Raw genomic sequence first — 24912 nt, 5'->3', positions numbered from 1 at the left:
CATTCTATGTTTAGGCGTTGATGTATAAGATGCTGCACAGCTTTCAGAAGCAGGCCTCAAAGATCAATTCCACTTTTGAAGTGAACTAGAGGCCATCTGGTCACGTGTAACACAAAGGTAGGATTCCCATCTATGTTGCTATTGATTGGGCTGTGCACACAAATTCAAGCAGATGTAAATGGATTGGAATATAAAGGCACAGCTAAAGAAACTGTACAGTACTTGTAATATTTGCCATTCACCGAGAACAGTCTTACCCAGAGCTTTTCAGCATGTGGACCAACGAACAAACAAGTCGGGGTTAATGGTTTAGAGGTGGTTTAAAGTAAAGTTGGGTAAAATATAAATTTCAAATGATATGAACACTTTCACAGTGCTCTCTTAAGTCCATTTTACTTTTAATATTAAAACACAATATAACTGCAAAACCTATCATGTCAAGGTTGTCAAGCTAAACTGACAGGTCAGGCAAGGAGATAATTAATCAGAAAAGCAACCAAGGAGGCCAAAGGTGACTGTGGAGGAACTATTGGAGACTCTTTCACCAGAAAAGTGTTTGTTACATACTCTACGGATCTGGCTCTTATGGAAGAGAGGCAAGCGGAAGCTCATTGCTGAAAGAAAGCCAGAAAAATGTACATGTGCGATGTAGGGGACAGGTTTTCTGCTCAGATGAAACCTTTTTGGCCTATTTAAAAAAATCTATGAACAGTTAAAACCAACAATGCATACCACACCGAAAACACCATGATTAAAGTGAAACATGGTGGCGCTATCTTGGTGTGGGGATTTTCTTATCATTTAAGTGAGTATGTATAAGATTATGTTCAGCATTCAGAGGCAGACCATAGTAATCAATTAGTCTTGATCTCTGTGGAAGGGATCAACCAGATAGTTGTTCTTGTTTTAGCATTTTTCCCAGAAAACTTGATTGAAGCTTTGCTGGTTTATCCAATTAATTTTCTGTCATAACGAAGGGGAGAATATTTTTGCAGATAGCCTGAATATGAGGAACTCTACTTATTTTTAACATTTAAAGTAAGCAATGCCTCGCATAAAAACCTGCAGACAAGTAACTTCACACTTTTCCCATCAATGTACACCCCTACACACAAATACAAACGGATGTAAATAGACTCCCACAGAGCCACAGCTACAGTACTACTCATGAACAGCTGACCTTAACCATTGACCCAAACCAGACTTCCTCCTCTGAGCTCTTCAGGAGCAATCATCCTTAATGCTCATTTACGTTCCTTAAACCGACACAGCTTACTTTGTTTAATCTTAAGTAGAAAAATCTAAAGAAAACACACATTTCCTCGCACAGGCAGACTTTCGTCCTTCCTTTAGGAAGCAGTCTGTCTCCTTGACAAAGTGATCTGTTACCTTGGTAATGCCATCAGTTTCTGTGGCGATGTGATCAGTTGCCAGGAGAAATCCAATCATTTACCTCAACAGCGCAATCATTCTGTGTGTAAGGCCACTTTCTCATCAAGCAAGGAGTGAGTGAGTAATTCTTTTATCTTGACACTTACCAAGGCCGTGTTCAGTTCTTGCCGTGCCATCCTCCTCTGTTGTTCAGCCTTCAATTATATCAGTGATTCATTTCTCAAAATGTAGGCAGTCCAAGTGCTGAATGCAATTATTTATTACCTCGGGTAAAGATGTTCAAGAAACTTTAAAACAAATCCTTCTTTTAATTTGTTTTATAATCATCAATACATCAAAATACAAGATTCACTTATTTTTCTCAGGCCTCCTTGATCTGTTGTCTGCATTAGCCTGGAATCATCTCACCTAATTTTGCCAGTTTTCACAACACACTGCAGCAAAATTTCAAGAAAAATCCAACCTTATTTTGGATGTAATTATTCACATACAAATTAATCATTGGCACCAATAAAAATCTCTGTAAAATAACCATATCCAAGTCCTTTCTGAAGTTATCAACTTTTTGATGTTTGTCTGAGTGTTTGGCATGACTTTTAGTTTCCCTGGGGAATAAACATGACATGACATATAGAGCTAGTGCTTTTAACAATATGCCACTTGGTTGGATGAAGATCCATCTTGTCACCACTCATAGTGATTTTGATGTTAAAAGCTATATCTACACAGCTTACTGTTAGAGAACTACAGCAAAGCGTAGCTTCATGAAGTAACAAAGTCTTCATATCAAACATTAGACTCTTTCAAATGCTTGATGTTTTGAAAGGATTTTAGGGAAAAAAAGCCCTTTCTGTCCTTCCATCAAGAATGTAAACATGCAAAGCTTTCTGAACTTTACTTGGACTAACTGGAGTCATGTACATTGATTAGATAAGACTCAGATTGAGTATTTCAGCAACATTCCAGTCGATTTATCCCACTGTTAATCTGTTTCCATTTCTAAGGCCATAGGAAACCTTGTGTGAGTACTTGGGGTCCTTACATTTTTTAGAAATACCAGGAGACTTTTAAAAAATAAGGTGAATTTTACAGGAAAATTTTAAAATGGAAAAATCAATTCAGAAATGTTTCATTGGATTTAAAACTCTTCCATTTCCATTGCACTCCACAGGCCTAAATCTCATCAGAAACTTGTGAGATGAACTGAAGTTACAAGTCGAATAAGAAAGGACCACGACTTTGGATGGCTTAGAGAAACTGTGTAATGTCACTGAATAAAATCTATTTTAAAAGTTATTTCTTGTTAGCAAACGTATAGGCAGCACAGATGATAATATAAAACTACTTTTTCCTTAATGTGGAAGGTATTCTCCACTGAAACTGTTTCTTAAATAAAAGGAAAGATTTACTTAGATTTTTTAGTACTAGATCACGATTCTAGTACAGCCATATTTACATTAATATGGTTGCAGCTCTATCAATCACTTTGCCTCATGTGTCTCCCCTTTTATCTGTACTTTTTTATGAAAGGTAAACCAGTACTGGCTCAATGAAGCCATTAAAATGTTGTCTTGTTCTCAGAATTATGGGATAAAAGAAAGAGAACATAATTAGGGAAAAGCAACCAGATACTAACAAAGGGAGTTTAAAAATGGTAATGCAATTTGTTAATGCAAATACATATTACTGTGCATGTTCAGTTTATTGTACAAAAGCAAGTGGCCCTGTGGATGTGCCTCAGAGAGCAATGCGCTTGCTGTGCACATGCTTCTTTGACCCCCGACACCCAGAATCAAACTGCTTCTCTCAGCTTTATGCTGGTTCAACACATACTGTAGACTACCACCCAACATTCAAGAGAAAGTTGCATACACCTAATATTATACAGATTCAAATCGCATAATGACCATCCTCATTAAATTATTATGGGACTTCAAAAGCAAAGGAAGAAAACAAGCATTAAAAACCGAAACCCTGATCCAAAGATCTGCGGTTCTTAAATTAGCGGGAGAGACGTGTTGGATGTAGATAAAAGCTGGACCAAACTCACACAGAAGAAGTCAGCTGGTCAGCGTAATATTTTCTTCAAACTGTGCCTCCCAGAGCTTCCTCCTGTTCCAGATTGGTTTAGCAGCACGCTGCCTGCGTCCAAGTCCCAAGGGTCATATAAGAGGAGCTCGCCGCTGTGTCTGCATTTGCAATATTTTCCAGAAGTTTTCATACCCCTTGAACTTTTTTGAACATTTTCTCACCAAACCACCACACATTTCGGTACACTTTATTGGGATTTCTGTGATTGACTAAGACTATATGAGGTATGTTTATAAAGTTTGTGGAAGGAACAGGTATATGTGTTTATTTATATATTTATGTTAAAAATGCCTATACATTTACCACAAGAAATCTGAACTAAAGTCAGATTTCTTGTTTATGTGGCAAATCTGGCTTGTAAATCTGATTCTTACTCTGGTGTCCTTTAACATTTGTGGTGGGTGGAGACTGGTGAATTCATAATAATGTAGAGGGCACCAAACTGGCTAAAGCCGGCATGCCGCTAATTGCCTTCAGAAATCACCAGTATGTAAGGTGCCAATTCAGTGCTATGAAGCTTACCAGAAATTGGCTGCGATGTATGCAACCATGCTCTAATAAAGATTGCTGTTAATGTTAATTTAATATTTGGAAGCGTGGCCAACATGGACTGAACCACTTCATTCACTTCCTCTGATGCTATTGCTAAATGGCAGCAGAGACTACAATTCTAAAACAGTGCAGAAAATCAATGTCATTGTTCACAACTTCTCCTTCTGATCACTAATTGGCCAGGTGGTCGTTCCTACCAGAGGCAACCCAAGTAAATGGGAGAAAGCCCAGACTTTGCTGTATGTGAGATTTGAATCATCATAATAGCACAGACAGGCAATGGCCAGCCTGCCTGCAGCCTAAACTTACTGAACTTGTGTTATGTTGCAAAAAATTATTCACTTAGTATTGCTGCATACGAACATGAGCCAAACCATATATCTTTGTACTTTCACTTGAAAATTATGCACCACTTTTTGTCTGTTGCATAAATTCCCAATAAGATACACTGAAGCTTGAAATTGTAAGATATAGCAAAAAGTTGAAAGGATATAACTACATTTGCTAGGCACTGAATAATAATTTTGCAGTTATTGTAAAGTTAACCTAATGCAGCAATTGGACATTTGAATTATCCACCAAAGGCTAGCTACAGAAAACTATTACACACCGGAGTGTACAAGCCTCATCTTCCTGCAAGAATGTGCAAACGCACGGTGGGATTACCTCCTAAAGCAGAAGTGTAATTATCCAGCATGATGGAAGATGATTAAATATTAGCCAGCACTCCGAAGGATACCCAGAAATGCACAGAAACACAATATGCAGCCTCACATACAGCGCAGGAATGATTAGATTTCAGCTGATTGAGTTTTCTCTTTGTCTCTTTCTGAAATGCAATAATGGCAAACACATGTTCAGCATGGCAGATCACCAGGGAAGTCCCCATCTCTGGTACACAATCTAATATCATCTACTCATAACCCCAAACTACACCGGCATACACACACACAGCAAGATGCACATGAACGCCAGGAGACAAAAAAACTGCCCAAAACTAATTATGCAGAATCTTCTCTAATAGAAGCACCGTTTGGATTAATGATAATTTGGGGAGATCAATGAGGGTTTTTTTTTTCTTTCATCTTCATTTGAGTGTGTGCAAATGCGCGTCAGTGCGTGTGAGTCTGGCAAGGGGAGCGAGATATTAAGACAGTCTGGTTATTGGCTGAGTTAGAAAGATGATGGTTATAACTGGGGGGGAGGTGTCCCACTTTGAGTTTTTTTTTTTTTGTCATCTCTTCTCTCGCACCTACTCTTTGCCGACTACCTTAACTCACTCAGTCAAACATCACGAAGCCTTCTTTTTACTTCTCCTTTGAGTGACTCCTGCTTTGAGTTAGTCACATAATCCTCCCACCATCTTTTCCCAGATTCTCATATGCTTTTTCCCTGTTAATAAAGTGTGTCTTCCTATAATATCGTCTAGATGTGCTCTATTTTCATGCCACTGATGTAGCTACCACTTAGCATTTATTGATGGTGTTTACATCAAAGCAATAATTGGAGATTCCCGCTCATCAGGGCATGAATTGGAGCTGTCGATCTTCATTACGGCCTCATCTATTCCATCTTCACTCGCTACCACTCCGTGCTTTTTCCATATTTTGTCCTCACTCCCTCTGTAAGCTCCCTAATGTCTTCCTTCCCCTTCACTCCCACTCAGCTGCATGTTCCCCTCCTCACGCCCCCAGCCTCTTTCTCACTCCTGTGATTTTTCAATATTTTATAATTCCCTACTTTCCTCCACCTCCTCCCCTGCAACATTCTCTCTATTATATTTACATTTTCCTCAAATAGCTTTCATTATTGCGTGAATAATAAGTGTATTGCAGTCATACAGCTTTTTTTTTCCCGGTGTTATTGTTCGTGGCAGAGTGGTAAATCTTTTCTCGTTTTTGGTTGCAGACGGATGTAGTTTGTTTGTCTTTATCATTCCTCTAAGTTCACCCGAGTGCACACACCACTTGACTGTTCTGCCGACAGTTTATACTTCGCATATTCAAATAATCAGAATGCACTCAGAGACCTGTCAGTCTTTTGCATTCACACAGGACCACAGAAGGTCATGGCGTGTGATAAATAGAGGCTTGGAGGGGGGTGCACTGAAACAGAAAATAATTTCATAAAAGGCTTTTGATTAATTATGTCTGTTTCAGGCATTCAAGGTCAGGTTCCTTCCTAGTCGTGTCTTCCCTGTCTCCAAAAACCCCCCTCACATTTCTCTGTTATGACCCTCACACAGGCACATTTTTCTGTCAAAGCTAATCCAATCTGGGCTTCATTTCCTTGTTCGGCCCAGTCTGCCAACACAATGAGATTCCCTGTGCCCCTCTATCTCTCTTAAGCACCTAAGTGTGCGCGTGTGCACGTTTTTGAGTCCTGCTGCTGCTGTAATTGAAGTCGTAACTCAGAGCCAGATACAGTACAGTTGCTCCCCATGTAAATCAGTGGCTAATGGTTGGAGCTTCTTCCTGAGCACACGCGTACATACACACACAGTGCTTGTCATTCTGCAGACTGCACTGACAAAAGAACCACTGTTCTGTGTGAATAATGAGTATTTTATGTTTTATGCTTATTGGCAGACCTCCTTCCAAAACACACAAAGTCATGCAGACAAGCTCAGTCTAATGTGTCTCTAATATGCTCCCCCTTCATGCTCATACTTTAGGTCATGAGTTTCCCAGAGTTTCCCTGCAAAATTTCCTCTTGCCCACTCCTTCTAGATCTGCCGTCCAGGTTTATCCTAACAGACAGGCAGACAAAAAAAAAAAAAAGTGCATTTGTACTTCACCCCCGTTGGCAGTAATGTAGTTCATCTTTTAGGGTATCCATTTTGTCACCACCAACTCTGACCAGCTTCTCTAATCCTGCTGAAGAACAGCATCCCCTCATCTGCCACCTCTGTATCATGGTGGGAAGGATGTGTTGTTCATGTCAGTGTTGGATTTCCACCACAAAAAGAGTCACATTTTGGTAATATCTGACCAGAGTTTCATCTCCTGTATGCTTGTTGTAACCTTTATGTAGCTTTTGGTACGCTGGAAACATGACTCAGTGTTGCTTTTTAGCTATGCCTTTTATCTTGGCACTCTTCCATAAAGGTCAGATTTGTTGAATGCACCACTAATTGTCGACAGATGTTCCCATCTGATCAGAGCACCTCCACAGTTCTTCCGAAGACACTATAAGCCTCTTGCTTGCATTTTTGTGAATGCTTTCTGTGCCTGGACTTTCAGTTTAAGTGGATGGTCATTTCTTGGTAGTTTTGCAGTTGTTTCACACTTTTTCTATTTTCAGACAATGGCTTGAACAATACTCATTGAGAAGTTAGGTGTTTTGCCCTAACTTTGTTTTAAACTTGTTGTTCTTCACATCTCTACTGTTATTTGGTTCATTTGTTCACTGATGTTCTATATCAAACCTTTGAGGAGTTAACAAACAGCTGCACTTAAACTGAGGTTAAATTGTGTGCAAATGGACTCCATGTAAAAAGGGGTAATTTCTTATGGCTTTTCTTTGCACTGAATTTTATTTCAGGGTATCAGATTGAAGGGGGATTAATACTAATGTACACCATGCTTTCCCAATTTTAAATGCAAAATGATTTGAGATTATTATATCTCTTTTTTCTAATATGCATTAACAGACTACTACTTTAAAATGTTCCAAGGAGATGATCCCTTTTGCAAAATGCATAATTTTTGCGGGGGTGGGATATTGGGGAGATTTCTTAGGGCTATTTGTACAGATTTTAGACTACACACAAGAAAAAGGCATTTTTCATTAAATTTGATCAAGTTTAACAGCTTTTTAGTTTGACTCAGACATCAGTAGATGTATTTATAAGGATTACTTCTTACATTTTATTTATCAAGTGGATTTATAACTTGTAAAGACAGATGGCAGCTTCTTCTTCATGTCTTTTCAACAAAGCTTTGTACAGGATTTAGATCCAATTACATACAGTCTAATAAATTTAAGTTATACTACAATAGCATCAAATTCAGCAGATCATATAAGTAAAAAGGCTGATTGGAAGTCGTTGAGATTTCAGCAATGACTCATCCTTATCAACAGTGTAGCAGGTGGCTCCGGAGATGAACTGCCTCATTTTAACATGAAGGAACTTTATACACAACCAGGTTCAGTGTGAGCAACCATGTGTTATGGCCAGATGAAGAAGATAAGGTGAATTATTTTACAAATGGTAAAAAGATGTTCTTGCATTTGAAGCGTTAAATATAGCCAGTCACTTAAAGATTGTAGCACCAAATCGGTCCAGAATTATTCATTTAAAAACAGAATGACATGAAGATCTTTTCATGGTATGCATCTCCTATGGTTCTTTGTCTAAGCGAGCATCGAAACGGGACATGAGCAGCTTGATTGGTGGTCTGTGAATGACCAGAGGTGCCTCAAAACGGGGCTTTTTAGTGAAAAGGCCTATAGATATCCATATTTAACTCAGCCAGCGATGAGTCGTGGTAATATCCTTCTGACACAATGGGATCATAGATACATCACAGTCATTAGCATAGAAATTACACTTCAAGCTCTCCAAAGGAAGCCACTTTTCATTCAGAGGAAACTCTGTCTTTCATTACTTCCGACGTTCGTTCGGCCTGCCCTGCCCTGTACTCCTCCTGTTTCAGAAGTTCAGTAAGGTCATTGTGTCGTTTTTTTTCTTTTTTTTTATTGTGTGAAGTTGCTGCGGATAGTGCCAAGCCAACGTGAGCTGTCCTCTTGGAGGATCAGGGTGCAACTGAAACCTTCGGTCTTGTCCCAATGCTGGATAAGCGAGGGCAGTGCTAAATGCTGAAAGCGTCAGCGTCCTTAAAGGTGCAGCAGGCGAGACGTCGTTCTCACTTTGTCTTTTACATCTCACTCCTGTTTTTTAGACACTTTTTTTTTCATTTCTTTTGCACACATCTCTCTCGATGTCAATATCAGTTCTTTTTGATGATATTCACCCATAGCTTTTTGTTTATTTTTGTGTCTTTAGAAAAACTTGTCAATTTGTTTTATCTTTAATTCACGTCTTTGTTCTTCATATTATTTCATCTTTTAAATTTGAAACATGAAAGTAGATTTGTTGCCCGGTGGATGAATTTCAGCTCCGTGATGTTTCAGGACATATTAAACTAGAAGCGCTGAACCACATTTCTGATGTTCGCGCTTCATTTAGGCCTCGTTAATAGTCATGAACCCACAGGTTAGTCTGCTGAATATTTATGCAGGGCTGATTAGACAAGAGTGACAGACTGTGATGGGGGCAAAAGATGAGAGGCTTAAGTGAGAGCCACAGCCTGTCCTGTATTAAAAGATTTCAACGGCAGCGGCATCGCAGAACAGAAACATAAAATGAATCACGTTTTTTTTCCTCCCTGGGAAACAGTAAAGGATAGCACAGCCTTTGATTTACCATTTCGGGCCACATCCTTCTCTGAACACTCAGCCAGGAAGTTTTACAGCTCCTTTGAAGTTAACCTAAAATTTTGTTACAAGTGTGAGTGAGAGAGTAAAAGCTGTGACTGGTGTGCTCTGAAGTGGCACAGTAGAACACCCCTTCATCCCCAAGACTCCGACTTGTTTTCATCAACCGGGCTTCGTAAACAATAAGCCCGAGGTTTGGGTACAGTCGGACAGGATTGTTATTTATAGACTTTGTGCAAGTCCTCTGATAAAAAAAAAGCTTTTACAGTGGCATTCAGGGAACACTGTGTCTCTCAGTTTCAAAGAAACTATCTGGTTTTGTGCTGCAGTTGATGCCCCACCTTCCAGAGCAATTGTGCGAAATTTCACCAGCTACTTTTGAAGCAATCTTTCACACAGACAAACAAATGCAGATGATTGCTTACATCTGCCTGGCTCTTTCCTCTCTAAGAGGAATACGAGCGGCTTTGTTTTCAACCATGCTGTTTTCTGCGGCCATTACACTAGACCAATTAGGCACACATAAAAACAGGGTGAGAACGAGTTTCAGAGAGCAATTAGAGGCTTTACTGATTGGGTTTGGGGAGTTTGTGGAACAAGCTCACAAAGCAACTGGAATGTTGTTGGATAATGGCATGTTCTGCATCTTAAATCCTCTCATAATCCATCAAAGGAAGGTAATGTATTTTAAGTTTATGAATTAGGTAGTGGTGTAATGACACATCCAGCTCACAGGATGAAAGTACACAATCATTTGCTAAGATTGAATTTTTGTAAAAAAAAACAAAAACCAAACAAACAAAAAAAAGGGTTTCAAAAGTCACAGTTTGTTTTAAAGAATCTATAATCAGTGTTGGGTAACTTAGTCCAGGTTTGACTAATCCATATATTGTGGTTTTTATGCTTGTCTAATTCAAAAGTTACAAAGGTTTCATAAATATTTAGGATTTAAATCATCTCTGTTCAGTGTAGTTATCTGGTTCAGGTCTGACCAGTCCAGTGTTATTATTTTAGATTTTTAAGGAAGATGATCAAAGGAACATCAGGCTCATTAAAAACTGTGAAATAGCCCTTTAGCTTAGCACAGATGGAAAATTCCTAGAGGCTAACTTTAGCTTCATTAGAGGGTAACAGATAACCAGCAGCAGCATTTTCATATTATATATAAACTGTTTAGATCACTACTGATTAAATGCATCAAAACTAAGAACTCGTGTAAATGCATCATCATCTTTGACAAAAACTTGTTTATTTTAATACAAACATAATGACATGGATGTTAAACACATGTACTTTGAAGCATAAATGGTGATAATCTTGTAAAACCTTAATTTTCTGCTGGAACCTGCAGAAGATTTGTTTCTTACTAGTGTTGTGCTACAGTCGTTGGTAGAAAAAAAGGAATTGGGTGGAATTGCAAGCTTTAAACAAAACAAACTAATATCTGCCAGGAAACGAATATTTAAGTCTGTTTACATGCAAAACAGCTTCTTTGCATGTTGAAAAAAAAATTCTGAAAACAAAGAGAATTGTTAAATATTGATGTGATATGTACAAAACACTGCATGGTTTAAAATTTCACCCACTTGAATGCAACGTTATTATTTAGCCCATATTTATCCTCCATTGTGAATCTAATTTCAGTCATTAGAGACTTGAGACTTGTTCAAAACAATACTTGTGAACAGCTTTGTGTAATATAAAAAGTCTATATATAATTGTTGTATGCTATATGAATCCTAACCTTGGGTAATTGTGCCTTCCCTCTCTATTGCTGGAGGAAGAAATCTGTGAGTTCCTCAAACTTACTTCACAATGGTGATCTAAGGCTCACGGTTGCCCTGGAAACAGTAGGTGAACAATACTGAAGGCTCTGAACCATTATTCTCAAGGATAAAGTTTAAACAAAAATGTTTTCTTGAATGGCAGTCAAAGCTTGTACATTTCAAACAACTTATATGTCTAATTAAGCTTGACTTACACAGGAACTACCTTTTAGATGTAAAAGCAAGCACTGTTGATATTGGATTCATGTCACTTTGTGGATGGGCACTTCTTGCTACAGAAGCACAGTCATGAATGTATGTAATGGAACCAGAAACGGATATTGATTGCCATGATGACCTTCAAACACAGAGGTAATTTTGCTCTTTATTGAACATACATAAAGAGCATCTGCATTATAACAAAGAATAGTCTTTACTTGGATTTATACTCGCTTCAGATTGAGTTATTGCTGATTCTGTCAACAATTGCATTTTTGTAAGTGGCTGTTGGGCTTTACTGTAGTTGATAGGAAAAACTTCATTCTCTGTGGAAAAGGACACATGTCATCGGATTTGACAGGCTGTTCTGTGAAGCTGCTTTCACAGCAGCGAGATTCAGCAGGGACCTGAGACTCTGAAGTCCTTTTGGAGCATAAAACGGAAAGCATTCCTTCCCCTTTTATGTCTCCTCTGGCTTATTGGCTCATTGTTTCTCCATTCTGTTTGTCCCATCAGTCTGTGCTTGAGTGAGTCCTTGGTAATAATAACTTTTAATAGCTCATGATGCCACCTAATAGGGCTTAAGTAATTTGCTTATTTTAAATTAGAAAGGGAATTTCTTTTAAACACTCGTGCACGGCAACAGGCTTTCAGCCCCCAGTTTTTCTCCCGGCTGTGGATCCAAACTTCAAATGGGAACTGCAGAGCGTTGCTTTGTCTCGTGCCAATCCCATTCTGCATGCTTTCACTTCAGGAGGTTCAGAGGTAATTCTCCTGAAAAAAGAAGAGGAAAATGGTTGCCAGCATTCCACGGGGTGCTACATTTTCCAGATGGAGATGTTTTCAGCTTCTTGAATGTGGTGGGTAGAGAAGCAATGGCGATGATGAGTAATTTGAGATGCTAGCTTGAAATACTGGTTCACAACAGGGTGGTCTGGCAATGCCTCATAACCATGTGTCTTTTAAATGCACCCAAAATTATGCAATATTTATCACTATGCATATATATATATATATATATATATATATATATATATATATATATATATATATATATATATATATATATATGAAGCACTACAAACAGGAGTCGGTCGACCACGCTCACCAATCTGTGGATAAAGATGAGGTTTTCTCAGCAGATGGCTGTGACCGTAGGCAGTCGATCAGCCGGCCTGTTATAGCCGAAACCCTGCATGGACTACAGCAGAAGGAGCTGAGAAACTATTAGGTAGCAAATAAGCAATACATTTACAGTGACTTTCAAAAGTATTCAGACCTTTTGAGCTTTTTCACATTTTGTCACTGGGACTTTAATTAGACCAACACAAAGTAGTTCATGACTGTGAAGTGAAGGAATGTTGATACAGAGTTTTCAAAGTAGCTTCCTATTTAGCTCCCTTAAACCTGATCCCCATTGCAGACCTTCATCACAAGTTGATCAGAAGTAATCTAATTATATACAACATACCAGTGTAAAATTTAGTTACACTATAAATACAGCTGTTTTGTGAAGGCCTCAAAGGTTTGTTGGAGAACATTAATAAACAAGCAACTGCATGAGGACCAAGCAACACAACTGAATGTTGAGTTTTATGGTTGTTGGAAAGTTTAAAATGAATGTAGTTTTAGTTTTTAAAACATCATGCCCAGATCTGATCATCTTTGAGCACACTTCAGTCCATCATCTGAAATTGAAAGAGTTTGGAGAAGCAGCCAAGAGTCTCATAATACCACTGGAGATAGTACAGAGATATATATCACATATCATAAATCCAGCCTTTATGGAAGAGGGTCAAGGTAAAACCATTACTAAAAGAGGACTGTTAGTCATTGAACACGTGGCAAACATCTGAAACATGGCACACAGTATGAAATCTGTTCATGAAAAATGTTGTTTGGTGGAATGCTAACAGTGAACATAGCCTTCAACACTACATTTAAACAAGACTAGCAGCGTCACACTGTGGGAGTTTTTGTTCAGCAGGGACAGAGAAGCTGATCAGAGTTAATGAAAATAATAGAGAGAACCAGGGCAGTACCGGAAGAAAATATGTTGGCTGCAGCAAAAGAGTTTAGGCTGGGATGGAGGTTTACCTTCCATCAGGACAACAACCATAAACATACAGCCAGAGCTACAATGGAAGGATTTAGATCAAAGTATATTGATCTTACAAGATCTCTGGATCTTGTAAAGGTCCAGACAGAAACTCTGAATTGTTGTCAAGACCTGGAGATTGATGTTCACTTGTGCTGTCTACCTATTTTCACAGAGTTTTTTAGACGAAAGTGCAGAAACTCAGTTTTTATATCTGAACAGCTGGCATGGACATATCATAAAAAAAAAAAAACCTGCAGAAAAAGGTGGTTCTATAAAGTGTTGATTTGGTGGAAATGGATACAAACACTTCATCTTTCATTTGTATATAAAAAAAATTAAAACCCCTTATTATTTTCCTTCCATTTGATACTTTATATTAGTCTATCAAAAAAGTCCTAATAAAGTAGATCATTTAATTTATTTTACCTTTAAACCTAAAATTCACGCGTTACATGAACAAAAAAAAATACCAAGCAGTCTTCCATTCTGGTGAATGTAAGACATTTACCCATTCCCACTTATGTTTATGCAAATAATGTGCTATTTCAGGGCTGTTTGAGTGTTTGTAGCAGAAATAATATTTCAGATCTAAAGATAGGTGTTCTTTTTCCTGCGTCTGTTTTGTGTCTGTGTGAGCTCTAAAATCTAGAAGTTCTTTTCTGACAGCAGATAACTTTTTCCTCAGCTGTCTGTTTTGACAAAAGTACTAAATTACAAAGCTTTCTGATCTCAGTATTGAAGTTATTCTGTATCAGTTCAAGGTCATCACATTTGTATTTTTTTTATTCCCATTCGCTTTACACAAAGTAAAGAGTAAAAAATATGTTAATCTTTAAACATTTAATTATATTCTCAAGGTAGTTTACATTTGGGTTATTACAATTATTCGATTCACTACTTAAATTAAGTTTCATGTTTTATTTTTGGTATGTGGCTTCATTACCATCATCAGATTTTCAGGGCTAATTGGAATTATTTTTATGAAAGAAAGTGTTTTTAAGGTTGATAGAACATACATAGAACTTTAGAGTTGGACGTTTGGTGTAAATATCTGCGCAATTTCAATGAAAATATCTAGAAAATATATAAACTGAATATTTTTAAAGATAACTAAAATAAATGTTTTTTTGGGGGGGTTTCCAACATCTTCTCAAGAACCTTTTTAATTTCTCTCACAAAATGAAAAACTAAGCACAGCTGGAGAAAATAATTTTGCCTTAGAATCATAAGCTACTGTAGATATTGTTTCAAATTTCTCTTAATTTTCTTTTGCTTCTTTTGCCATGTCTTGTGTCAAGGATGTGTGTATATGTATGCATGTGTATGTGCGTGTGTGTACCTGTGTGAATGTGTGTGTGGGTGCACTTCTGTGTGTTCTGCACGCTTTCAACTAATCCTCTCCCCCCTGAGCGTTTGACAGTGGGGCTCTCATGGCGGTCACACCTGATGTACCTGCAGCTAATCCTATCCCGCAACCGATGTCAGTGTAACCAATCCTGTCACAGCACTCAGAAAAAATTCAGCTTCCTCCTGGCATTTTGGTCACACCTCTCTGTCGTCTCCCTCTCCTCTCGTACTGCTCTCTCTCCTGCTTGACTTTATAGATGCATTACTTCTTCGTTTTCTTTCTGGCAGACTGATAGGACCTCCTGCTCTGATTTTGTCTTGTTTTCTACCTAATAATATCCTTCCCTACAATCTATCACCCTTGTCTCTTTCTCTGGTCTGCATTTTCAACAGACTTCCCATCACCCTGACTTTGACTTGTTTGGCATTTCCCTCTTCTTTCACTTCACCTCTTCTTCTTGTCTGTCTTTATCTTTGTCAACTTTTGAACTCACCCACGCTTCGCCAGTCATTTTCTGCCCTCCTGCCACCAGAAATAAACCGCATTTTAAGTAATTTGTCACAAAACAGAAATTTCGATATGTACCTGTCACCACTGATCATATTCTTTATAACCAGAGAGCTGACTGTTGGCTTTTTCTTCTCCACCCCCCAACCCTGCTTTTTCTGTTTCCTTGCAGAGAGTAGGCTAAAGGTGCAAAAGAACAACCAGTCTTTGGTGTACCAGGAGGACAGCAGGGTCAGGATCAATTGCTCAATCACCTCCCAGACCAGCCAGGACTCCCAACATGCTGTGCTATGGTACATAAGACGGGCAGCGGGGTCAGAAACCGATGAACTCCTGCTGAGGATCGAACGTACAGGGGCCTTTGAGTACGGCGCCTACGCAGACGAAGAGAGACTGAGGCGGCGGGTCCAGGCAGAGAGGCTCTCACCTCGCCTCTATGCACTGACTCTGAACAGGGCAGAGAGCAGTGATTCTGGGACATATTACTGCTTGGTGGAGGAGTGGCTGAGTGACCCAGATGGAGCCTGGTATCGACTCTCCCGGGATACCTCAGGCTACACCAGGGTTCTTGTCAAACAACCAGGTGAGGCTAAAAGTGCTCCTCTTGTTCAAGGTCATTTCAATGAATGAATGAATGAGTGAAGCATGAGCTGACACTTTAATCCTGGGAGCTGGGTCAGTGTTGCCATGGATAATATTTCTAAGGATCAGAAGATTCAAAGTTTGACGCCTGGTTGGCTCGCCATCATGTTTGTTCCAAGCCAACAAATAGCAGAGGGACACAGGTTACACATGACAGCATGCAGGGATTTAATATAGTACAGTATCAAAATTGTTGTGCCAGGTCACCCTTTTTTAAGAATTTTGGTTAAAAGCAATAAAATCAAATAATTCATGTTCACAGTTTATTCCTAATCGTAGTTAAACCTAAGCGCTCTAAATTGAATTCACAGTCAGACAATTAATTAGTCGTCATTCATCTATTAATCAATAAAATCTTTAATATTATAAATCTATATGTATAAAATTCTTTACTTAGAACATCTATCAGTTTACATATTCATTATTTGTCATCTCCTATCATTTGCATTCTGGACTTTGGTAGCTTATTTCCATCAATTTCATTTGCTCTTGTTCTTAAAGGTTGCTTTCATTTAGATTTATTGATGTTTTATTTTTTAGTATGCAGCTAGATCTTTGTCAAATTTTGATTGCAGCACCCCTGAAAAAATAACGAGGTGTATGTTTCTTTTCAATAAATAAATACATCAAATGTTAAAATTGCATCTCAAGTAATTTAAAGACAATATGTGTCTCTGCGGTCTTTAGAGATGTGCATTCAGCTGTGACTTCATTCTTCTGATTTTCTGTTCTTTTCCTGGGAAAACCTATTTTCTGCCCCATCAGGTGCAAAGGTGAAACAATGTTGCAAAAGGAATACTTGCTCCCAACTACAAGTTGTAATGCGAACCCATGTTTCTGCTCCTCTATAGTTTGACCCAATGAAATCTGATCATTCTCTATGGTCTAACAAATAAAGCTCATGTTTTTATGAACTACAAAGCATAACATTTATACTAGAAATAATGGCACATTTTAGCTTGACACTCTTTAGTGCGGTGTTGGCTTGATTCATCTCACCATATACTTTGTCTCGACATGATCACTTCACGTGTACAGTAAACAGCCTTGGACAGAAACGTTGAAAAGAACTGAATCTCAATCATCTCCTTAAGTGTTATAACAGTGCTGAATTTGTCACTCAGGAAAGAAAAAAAAAAACACTGAAGAAAACTTTTCACAGCTTTGCAGATGGCGGCTGCCTGCAGCAGAAAGATGAAGGGGTCTTTTGCTCATCACCACTCGTGGAAACAGCATCTCAGGAACTGCTTTCAAATCAAATCTATATGTAAACTGTGTAAATTGCCTCACTAATCAGCATAAACTGACATGTGCACACAGAGGCCAAGCTGATACTTTTAGTGGTAAATGCTGGAAGTTGTTTTCTGTATAAAGAAAAAGTGTAAAAGTTTGACTTAAAAGCGTTTTAGCTTGCAGATTTTGTTCACTACCAATAAGAGCACTGTGTAATGACAGAGAGATCTTATTTCACATTAACTTCTTTCCTGATAAACGTTTCTGGCACATTTAGTATATTCAGTATTGTGCTACATTAATGACCTATTTAATGTTACAATTATTTCACTCATATTTTCAACCGACTCCCAACATGTTCTGCTCTGCACCTTAATGGTTCTAACCTAACATCTGCCCCAGTCAGAGCTCAGGAAGATTAAAAAATTGGAAAACTCCCAGGCACTGATGGACAAGCTAATCCACTTGTCCAGTACTGAAAAATAGTGATTTAAAGTGATGATGTATCTACTTCCACCCACACCGTGACATCCCACCTCATCAGAGTTATTTTGAGCATGATTCAGCTCGTATCTCTTAATCTCTCTGAGAGAGAGATCTCTTTTTGGCCCATTGTTCCTGAATTGATCATAGAGTAGCTGTCTATGATAAATTCATAGTCAGCTACCTGTAATTTGGGTACCCCTTGGTGGTGTTCCAAGAATTTCAAATATCTTCTGAAATAAGATGCATTACAGGAACACAAAACTGTTTATTATAGATTTTAACTTTTGAAGGCAGAGATGGGTTTTACTTTATTGTTACAACATCCTCTGAAGCTGCAGGAATTAGCAGTTTTTCCACCCCTGCTGTCTTTCTGCGCCTCATTTTGGTTTAACAAGAAGTCAGTTCCAAACATTGTGTGAGAAAAAGCCATTATAAGCCAAGTTTTTATTGCCCCATTTTTTCTAAATTGCTGGGGAAGTGGGTCATAGAACCACCCCTGAAGGGCTGTAGCACATCCATGCAGACAGACAAACTAGCCTTGAGGTTGGATCCAAACCTGCTGGGAAGCGGAAAGACTGGTGCTGGCTGCAGGCGGGATAGTGAGTCTGATTTAATTTTGTCTTTTGTTTCTCCATTTCCTGTAACACATGCAGAAATGACTATTTTATTATGTTAACATGTTTAAATTAGTTCATTTTAGGGATGCAATTATTGTATCTCTTCATTATTTTGTAAGTAAATATTAAAAAATGTACGTTTTTCTTTTTATATATTCATCCATCTCAGAAAATCAGAAAACAATTGAAAAGTTAATTTATTTGAGTAATTCAGTTCAAAAGATTAAATTGCTTTATTATATAGATTAATTACACAATTGAGTTCAAGCGTTTGATTCTCTTCATTTTGATGATTACGGTTTACAGCTAGTAAAATCCCAAAATGTAGTTTTTCAGAAAATTAGAACTTTACTTATAAATAAAAGTCTATTACATTACGATTACGGCAACCACAATAATGATGGAAACTGCTGACTTGACAGGTGTCCAGCAGACAGTTATTGACACCCTTCACCCTTTGAAATGCCTTGCTGCTGAAATGTGCTATACAAATAAAATTTGATTGATTGATTTTGACTTCACAAAATGTTATGCCACAAAAGGTCATTGCTGAAGAAGCTGGCTCTTCAAAGACTGATGTGTCCAAGGTAGTTAATAGAAAGTTGAGTAAAAGGAAAATGTGTGGTAAAATAAGGTGCACAGGTTTTGGGGAGATTAATGAGGTGTGGCATTAGTGTTTCAAGAACCACTACACAAACTTATCCAGGATATGGGCTACAGCTGTTGCTCCATGTATCAACCCTCACCTAAACCGGATAATGACTTCAGAAGCCTCTTACCTGGGCTAAGACGAAAACAGGCTGTACTGCTGCTCAGTGGTCAAAAATCCACTTTTCTGATGGAAGTAAATGTTAAATTTAATATGAAATTCAAGTTCCCAGAATGTGGAGAAAGAGTGGAAATTAATATAATCCAAGCTCCTTGACTTCAAGCATGAAATCTGCTCCTGTGCGTCCACTGTGTTTTATCAACTCGATTATCTGTTATATTATTATTTCCTCTGATTCCTTGGCCTTATGGAGATGCTGATTTTCTTTTCTATCAAAACCTGGCACCTATACTCATTGCCAAATCGCCCAAACCTGGTATCACTGTGCTCAATTGGTCAGTAGATATGGCACAGTCCTGTGATGAAGCAATCCATGCAAAATGATGCCATGCTTATACCCTGCAGTGCACAGTCATTTATAAGAAATTTTATTTTTGGTTTTGATTAGCTCAAAGATCTGATCATCAATAACTCTGTAATTAAACTAAATAATATGAAGGTTTCCCTTTTGGGTTTAGTAACTGTAATAACTTAGCTGTGCAGTATAATTTAATGGGATCCACGTTTACAACACTTTTGAAAATGCCAAATTGACAACATTGCATAATTAGCCCAATAGTTGTGAATTAGTACACGTAAATCACCTTCCCTGTTTGAACTATATGTGCATTTATTAACATAAATTGTCTTCCTTTATTCCTTCTCTCTTGGGGAACTTCTGCAGAGCCTCAACTACGTGTTGATGAGCTTGAGAATAACGTGACAGTGGAGGAGTCCAACTCAATTCGACTGGGCTGCAATATTTTCAGCCAGTCGTCTCCCGACTCGCGCTTTTCTGTGTTCTGGTACGTGGATCGCTCTGATGACGAGGACATCGAGGACCAGCCAGGGGAAGACGACAATAAGCGGGACTGTGTGTTTTCCATCGGCCATGACGCCATCTTTGGAAATGGAAACTGCAGCCCCCCTGACGACAATGGGCCCAATTCGCGCTTTCAGTTTGAGAGGACTACTTCTGACCAGTACAGCCTGACCATTCACGGAGCCCGGCCAGCAGACGCTGGTCGTTACTATTGCCATGTGGAGGAGTGGCTTCTCAACCCTCGCAATGAATGGTATCGCCTTGCCACCAATAATTCTGGTGTCACCATTGTCAATGTACTGCAGCAAGGTGAGTCCTTGGTAACAAAATCCTCAAAGCCTCCGCGTGTGTCTGTGACACTGATCAAAGGAAAAAAATGTAGGTAATTAATTCAGGGAAAGGGGTGAAGGAAAATTTATAAACAAGTAGTTCAAACAATGTAGTTAATTACACAATCTGTGTTATTCCTCTGAACAGCTAATCAAAAGCAGAGTTAACATTGAGGGCAAATCTAATTACCTCAGATTTGATTTGAAAACAATCTAGTGAACAAATACCAGTCAGAGAGAAAACAAATTAGCTCTATCCAAATGCCATAAAGCACATAAATATTAATTTTTATCAACCAGTTGGATCTTTTACATAGCTGGTATGGGTTGTAAGTCTAACTTTTCCCAGCTTGATCAACTGGACCAGTGTTTGGATGATTGGAAGCTCAAAAATCTGACCTTTTCCATTCAGGCAATGCACCATACCCATTAGGTCATAGTAACAACACTCAGACATGGAAGCTGATACTGAAGAAGATGCATAAATTTTACCCATGAATAGGATACACTTAAATATGTAGCAAAAAAGATGATGTTATGTTAAGTACAGGGATGTAAAAAGCCATTCACAAGGACATCGTAGAAACATCTTGATGGCTCATTCAGGCTGCAAGAGAGCAAGACTGTTCATTTAAAAAAAAAAAGTTTTATTGGCTCTCGTGGCCTTTATTTGATAGTTAGTTGACAGGAAAGTGAGCAATGAGAAAAGGGGAAGACATGCGGCAAAGGTCGCCAGGCCGGGAATCAAACCTGTGACAGCCGCGCCGAGGACTAAGGCCTCCATATGTGGGTTGTGCTTAACCCCTGCGCCACCACAGCACACCCAACTGTTCAGTTTACCCTTTTGAGCTTCAACCGTTGTCACTGTTGTCAACCCTGTAGAAAAGATTTGTTGTGAGAGTTTTTGTTCTCCTGAACATATACAGGTAGCTTCTGAGAGGTCAAAAATTCTGCTCACCAATTTATTGGCTTCTGACCAACAAAAAGGTGAAACACATGTGACCCTGACTATTTGATGAGTAGACAAGCAGGTTTGAGTCAACTAAACTTCTATAATATTTATAACATTAATATGATTTTTCTAAAATGATGTTCTGTTTTTATCATTATTTCAACCCCCAGTGATGCCAATTTTTCAAACCTCAGATTCAGAGTGTGCACTAGCTGTCTCACTCCTCCATTTTGTATCTATAAAGTAGATTTGCTTTGTCACACCTGACTTTTCTAAATATAATATGGAGAAATCTGCCACAGGACATTTTGCTCTTTCTAAATGTCAATTCCTACCCACCATGTGGATGTCTCATATTGTCTTCAGAAACAGAGGATTCGCTGTAAGGACATGCTGTTAATTCTAATTAGACAAAACATATTAACGGTAGGATGTCGCTTAGGGTTGATTTGGTTTAATCTGTCATTTTATAGTCAGTTGGCCAAGATTAGGTACTAATACCAAAATAAATACACACGTAAGAACAAAGAAAAACAAGCTATGTGGATTTCAGGTAATAAGTTATTTTATGGGTACCAAATGGAAGTATGAACACACCAAATGACATGGGGGCATGAAAAGGAGTACAAGACGACAAAAGACAAACTGAAAAAATTGAAGTTTTCAACTTTAATGCAAGTTTAGAAAATGCTTCACTGTGCTACTTTGTATATGCTAACCATTTTGAATTGTTTGTTCTTTGCCCCCAGTTTCCACCATACAGTCAGTGGTGTGCTCCAACGAGTCCCTCTTCTATTTCCTCTTCTTCTACCCTTTCCCCATCTTTGGCATCCTTCTCATTGCGTTGCTGGTCGTGCGCTACAAAGGTCGCAACAACAACAAGAGCCAGGAGGGCAAGAATGGCGCCCCCCTGCTGTGGATTAAGGAGCCTCACCTCAGCTATTCTCCCACCTGTCTGGACCCCCCAGCACTCAGCTTGCACCCCGGCTCGGTTGACTAAGCAAGGGAGTGTCCGACCCCCGCCCTTTTTTCTGCCTCACGCACATTGCGGACTCAGCTGACACAATGCCAGGGAGCCTTTGTGGACTCCACCTTCAGACCTTACTGTTGTTCAATGCCGTGTTGAATTATAGTCAATGAGTTTTAAGATTTCTACTCTGGCGGCTGTTTGTTTTTATGTTGACGACTGTGTGTTTGTGTGTGTGGATGTGCTGACACGGATGGATGTACCATTTCAGCACAATTATTTGCGCGAGGGCAAACTGAAGGGCGAGAGAGTACCATGAACCTCTCCCAGTTTCTGTAAAGCCTAATCCCATAGTTGCGTTTTGATTTTTATTACAATAAATATTTATCTATTTTTCAATAGAGATGGAAGAAAAACTACAGATAAGATCGTTGGCCAGTCTCGGGAAGAATATTTAAGAGAGTGAACTCTACAGGCGACTCCAGCATTAAACGGTATGCAGAAAAGTCTTCAAACTGATCCAAGTGCAGCCACAGCCTAGCCTACTATGCTGGTTCCCATAGCAATGCTCTGCACCCACTGACTTCATAGCCGCTGGCTCCGTTGCCAGGCTGCAAGGAGACAAAGGCTAGGACACACAAGTCTGTGTCCTGAGCGAGGATGTGTGTTGGCCCACCTGCCTCCACAATGGATTCGCCTTGGCAGACTGAAACAAGTCCTGGTGTGCCACTTAAACACTGCCAGACACTCTGGCCCGAGTGAAAGACTGCCCCACTCGTCTTCTCCACCCTTCTCTCCAAAAAGAGACGGCAAGGGAAAGTAAAGGAGGCTGAAAATTATGGGGAATAAATGAAAAGGTCTCTTTTACTGAAGATGTGTGAACTTAAACATAAGTGATTTTCTTTTTTTTTTTCTTTCAGTGCCAAGTGCTCCTTTTCAATACTGTTGTCTGCAGCTAATGTTTGAAGTTTTAAAAGACAGTGGGGAAGCTGATGGGTTCAGAGGCAGCCGATTAATATGTCTGCATACATCCCGCTGTGGATTTATGGGCCTTGCTGGCTGTTAGATCTTAAATAAGTTCAACTTTTTTTGATTAAATTAACTGAGTTACTGAATGAAATTTAATTTTTGCACCTTTTCCTTGGTTGCCCTGTATCACCACTCCTTTTATTTATTTGTTTTTTAATACAAAGGCCACAATGAAGATTATTAATGTGTAGTGTGGTAGGTGTAATATAACACAAAAATGCTACCTGCACATGATTTGACAAGGATAAACGTTTAGTTTACAATATTTTGTATTTATTGTTTTATACTTTTTTTTTTGCATTGCTTTGTAAGACTTTCTCATTTTTGCCTCTTTATTTCTTAAAAATGTGTGCATTGAGCACATTATATCAATAGCCTGTGTGTTGAAAATGTGGTAGAAGTAGAAATGCTAGATCCGTCCTGCGCGTTGCAGTTTGTAGCATTTCATTACCAGGCTGTCAGGTTTGTTCAGTGTCAGAACACTGTATATCTATACATATAATATGCTGTGGCTTTATGTGTACAGTAGTTGAACAAATAAGTCACAAGAATTGATTCACTTATACGCTTTTTTTGCTTGTTTATTTAGTGAAATGTGATGTAACACCTATGTAGGATGTTTCAACTGAAACTTGAGATGTGTTTGGGTTTTTTTTTTATTATTATTAGTCACGGAAGCTGGTTCCCACATAACCGTGATGTAAGGCAGGAGGGCTGGAAAAGCTGTGCCACCTTGTCAGCCCAGAGAGGTGAATCCCTCTGCGTAACCCGTACACTGCCAGACTGGACACGAGAACTCTTGAAAAAACCTGTCTCAGTTGTGTCAACATGTATATTGCATGACAATATTACAGGAGGAATTTTGATGTTTTGTAAAGTTTTGAACATTTTAAGACTTGTGTTTTTGTGACAGAGCTGACGACCTTCCCCTCGCTCTCCTTCCTCCCGAACTTCCTGAGCCAAGAGTTGACACAGTGTCCGGTGCCCCTGGTCATCTCCAATATTTGACTACTGGTCCAAGATGCCCTTTGAACCTGTTTAAATAGCTGATCTTAAGGATGGGTGTTGTGGAGACTGTGTTTGATATTATTGCTCATAACTGTCTTTTTAATGCTTTGCTTTTATGCAGCACTTCATTAAACAGATTTATGTGAAAAAGACCAAGTTGCGTTCCCAGCACTGATGCAATGGACATGATTTTAGTTCATTTAAAGTTTCAAAATATCTAAGTTTGAATGAAGCTATGAATGGGATTCATTTCTGTAGTAGGTAAGTATTAGAGCTGGTCAAACATCTCAAACAGAACAGCCTCAATTCAGTTCAGTTTATCTACATTGCTCCAGTACATAACATAAAATCTTAAGGCAATTTAGAAGACATTCTTTCAAAGCACTACAGGTATACTGACAAAATCTGACTTATTTGCATCCATTTTAATTCAATCTTAGTAATAAAATAATGCAGTGAAGTTTGATTTATTACCATTATGTCAATTGGTAAAAGGTTTTCTGTCTAAGGAACCCCAGAAACTGCATTGGGTCATTTTGAGTGAGACAGTTGGGACAGTGGAATGCAATCTTATGCAACTGAAAGAAGGGTGTCCTGGAAACC

At 38.8% G+C, this 24912-nt stretch overlaps 1 protein-coding gene across 2 annotated transcripts in view; it reads left to right on the top strand.

Annotated features, from left to right (window-relative positions):
- The window catches only part of igsf3 (immunoglobulin superfamily, member 3), a 110035-nt gene extending 85570 nt beyond the window's left edge, over positions 1-24465 (top strand). For both annotated transcript variants that reach the window (XM_032567659.1, XM_032567658.1), the window contains exons 7-9: positions 15588-15998; positions 19887-20333; positions 22055-24465. In XM_032567659.1, the coding sequence (XP_032423550.1) occupies positions 15588-15998; positions 19887-20333; positions 22055-22305 (1109 nt within the window). In that variant the 3' untranslated portion in view covers positions 22306-24465. The remainder of the gene's footprint in view (positions 1-15587; positions 15999-19886; positions 20334-22054) is intronic.
- The last annotated feature ends 447 nt before the right edge of the window (positions 24466-24912 follow it).

This window comes from Xiphophorus hellerii, chromosome 7, assembly GCF_003331165.1.
Source record: "Xiphophorus hellerii strain 12219 chromosome 7, Xiphophorus_hellerii-4.1, whole genome shotgun sequence".
Lineage (NCBI taxonomy): Eukaryota > Metazoa > Chordata > Actinopteri > Cyprinodontiformes > Poeciliidae > Xiphophorus > Xiphophorus hellerii.
This window is presented reverse-complemented; position numbering and strand designations above follow the sequence as displayed.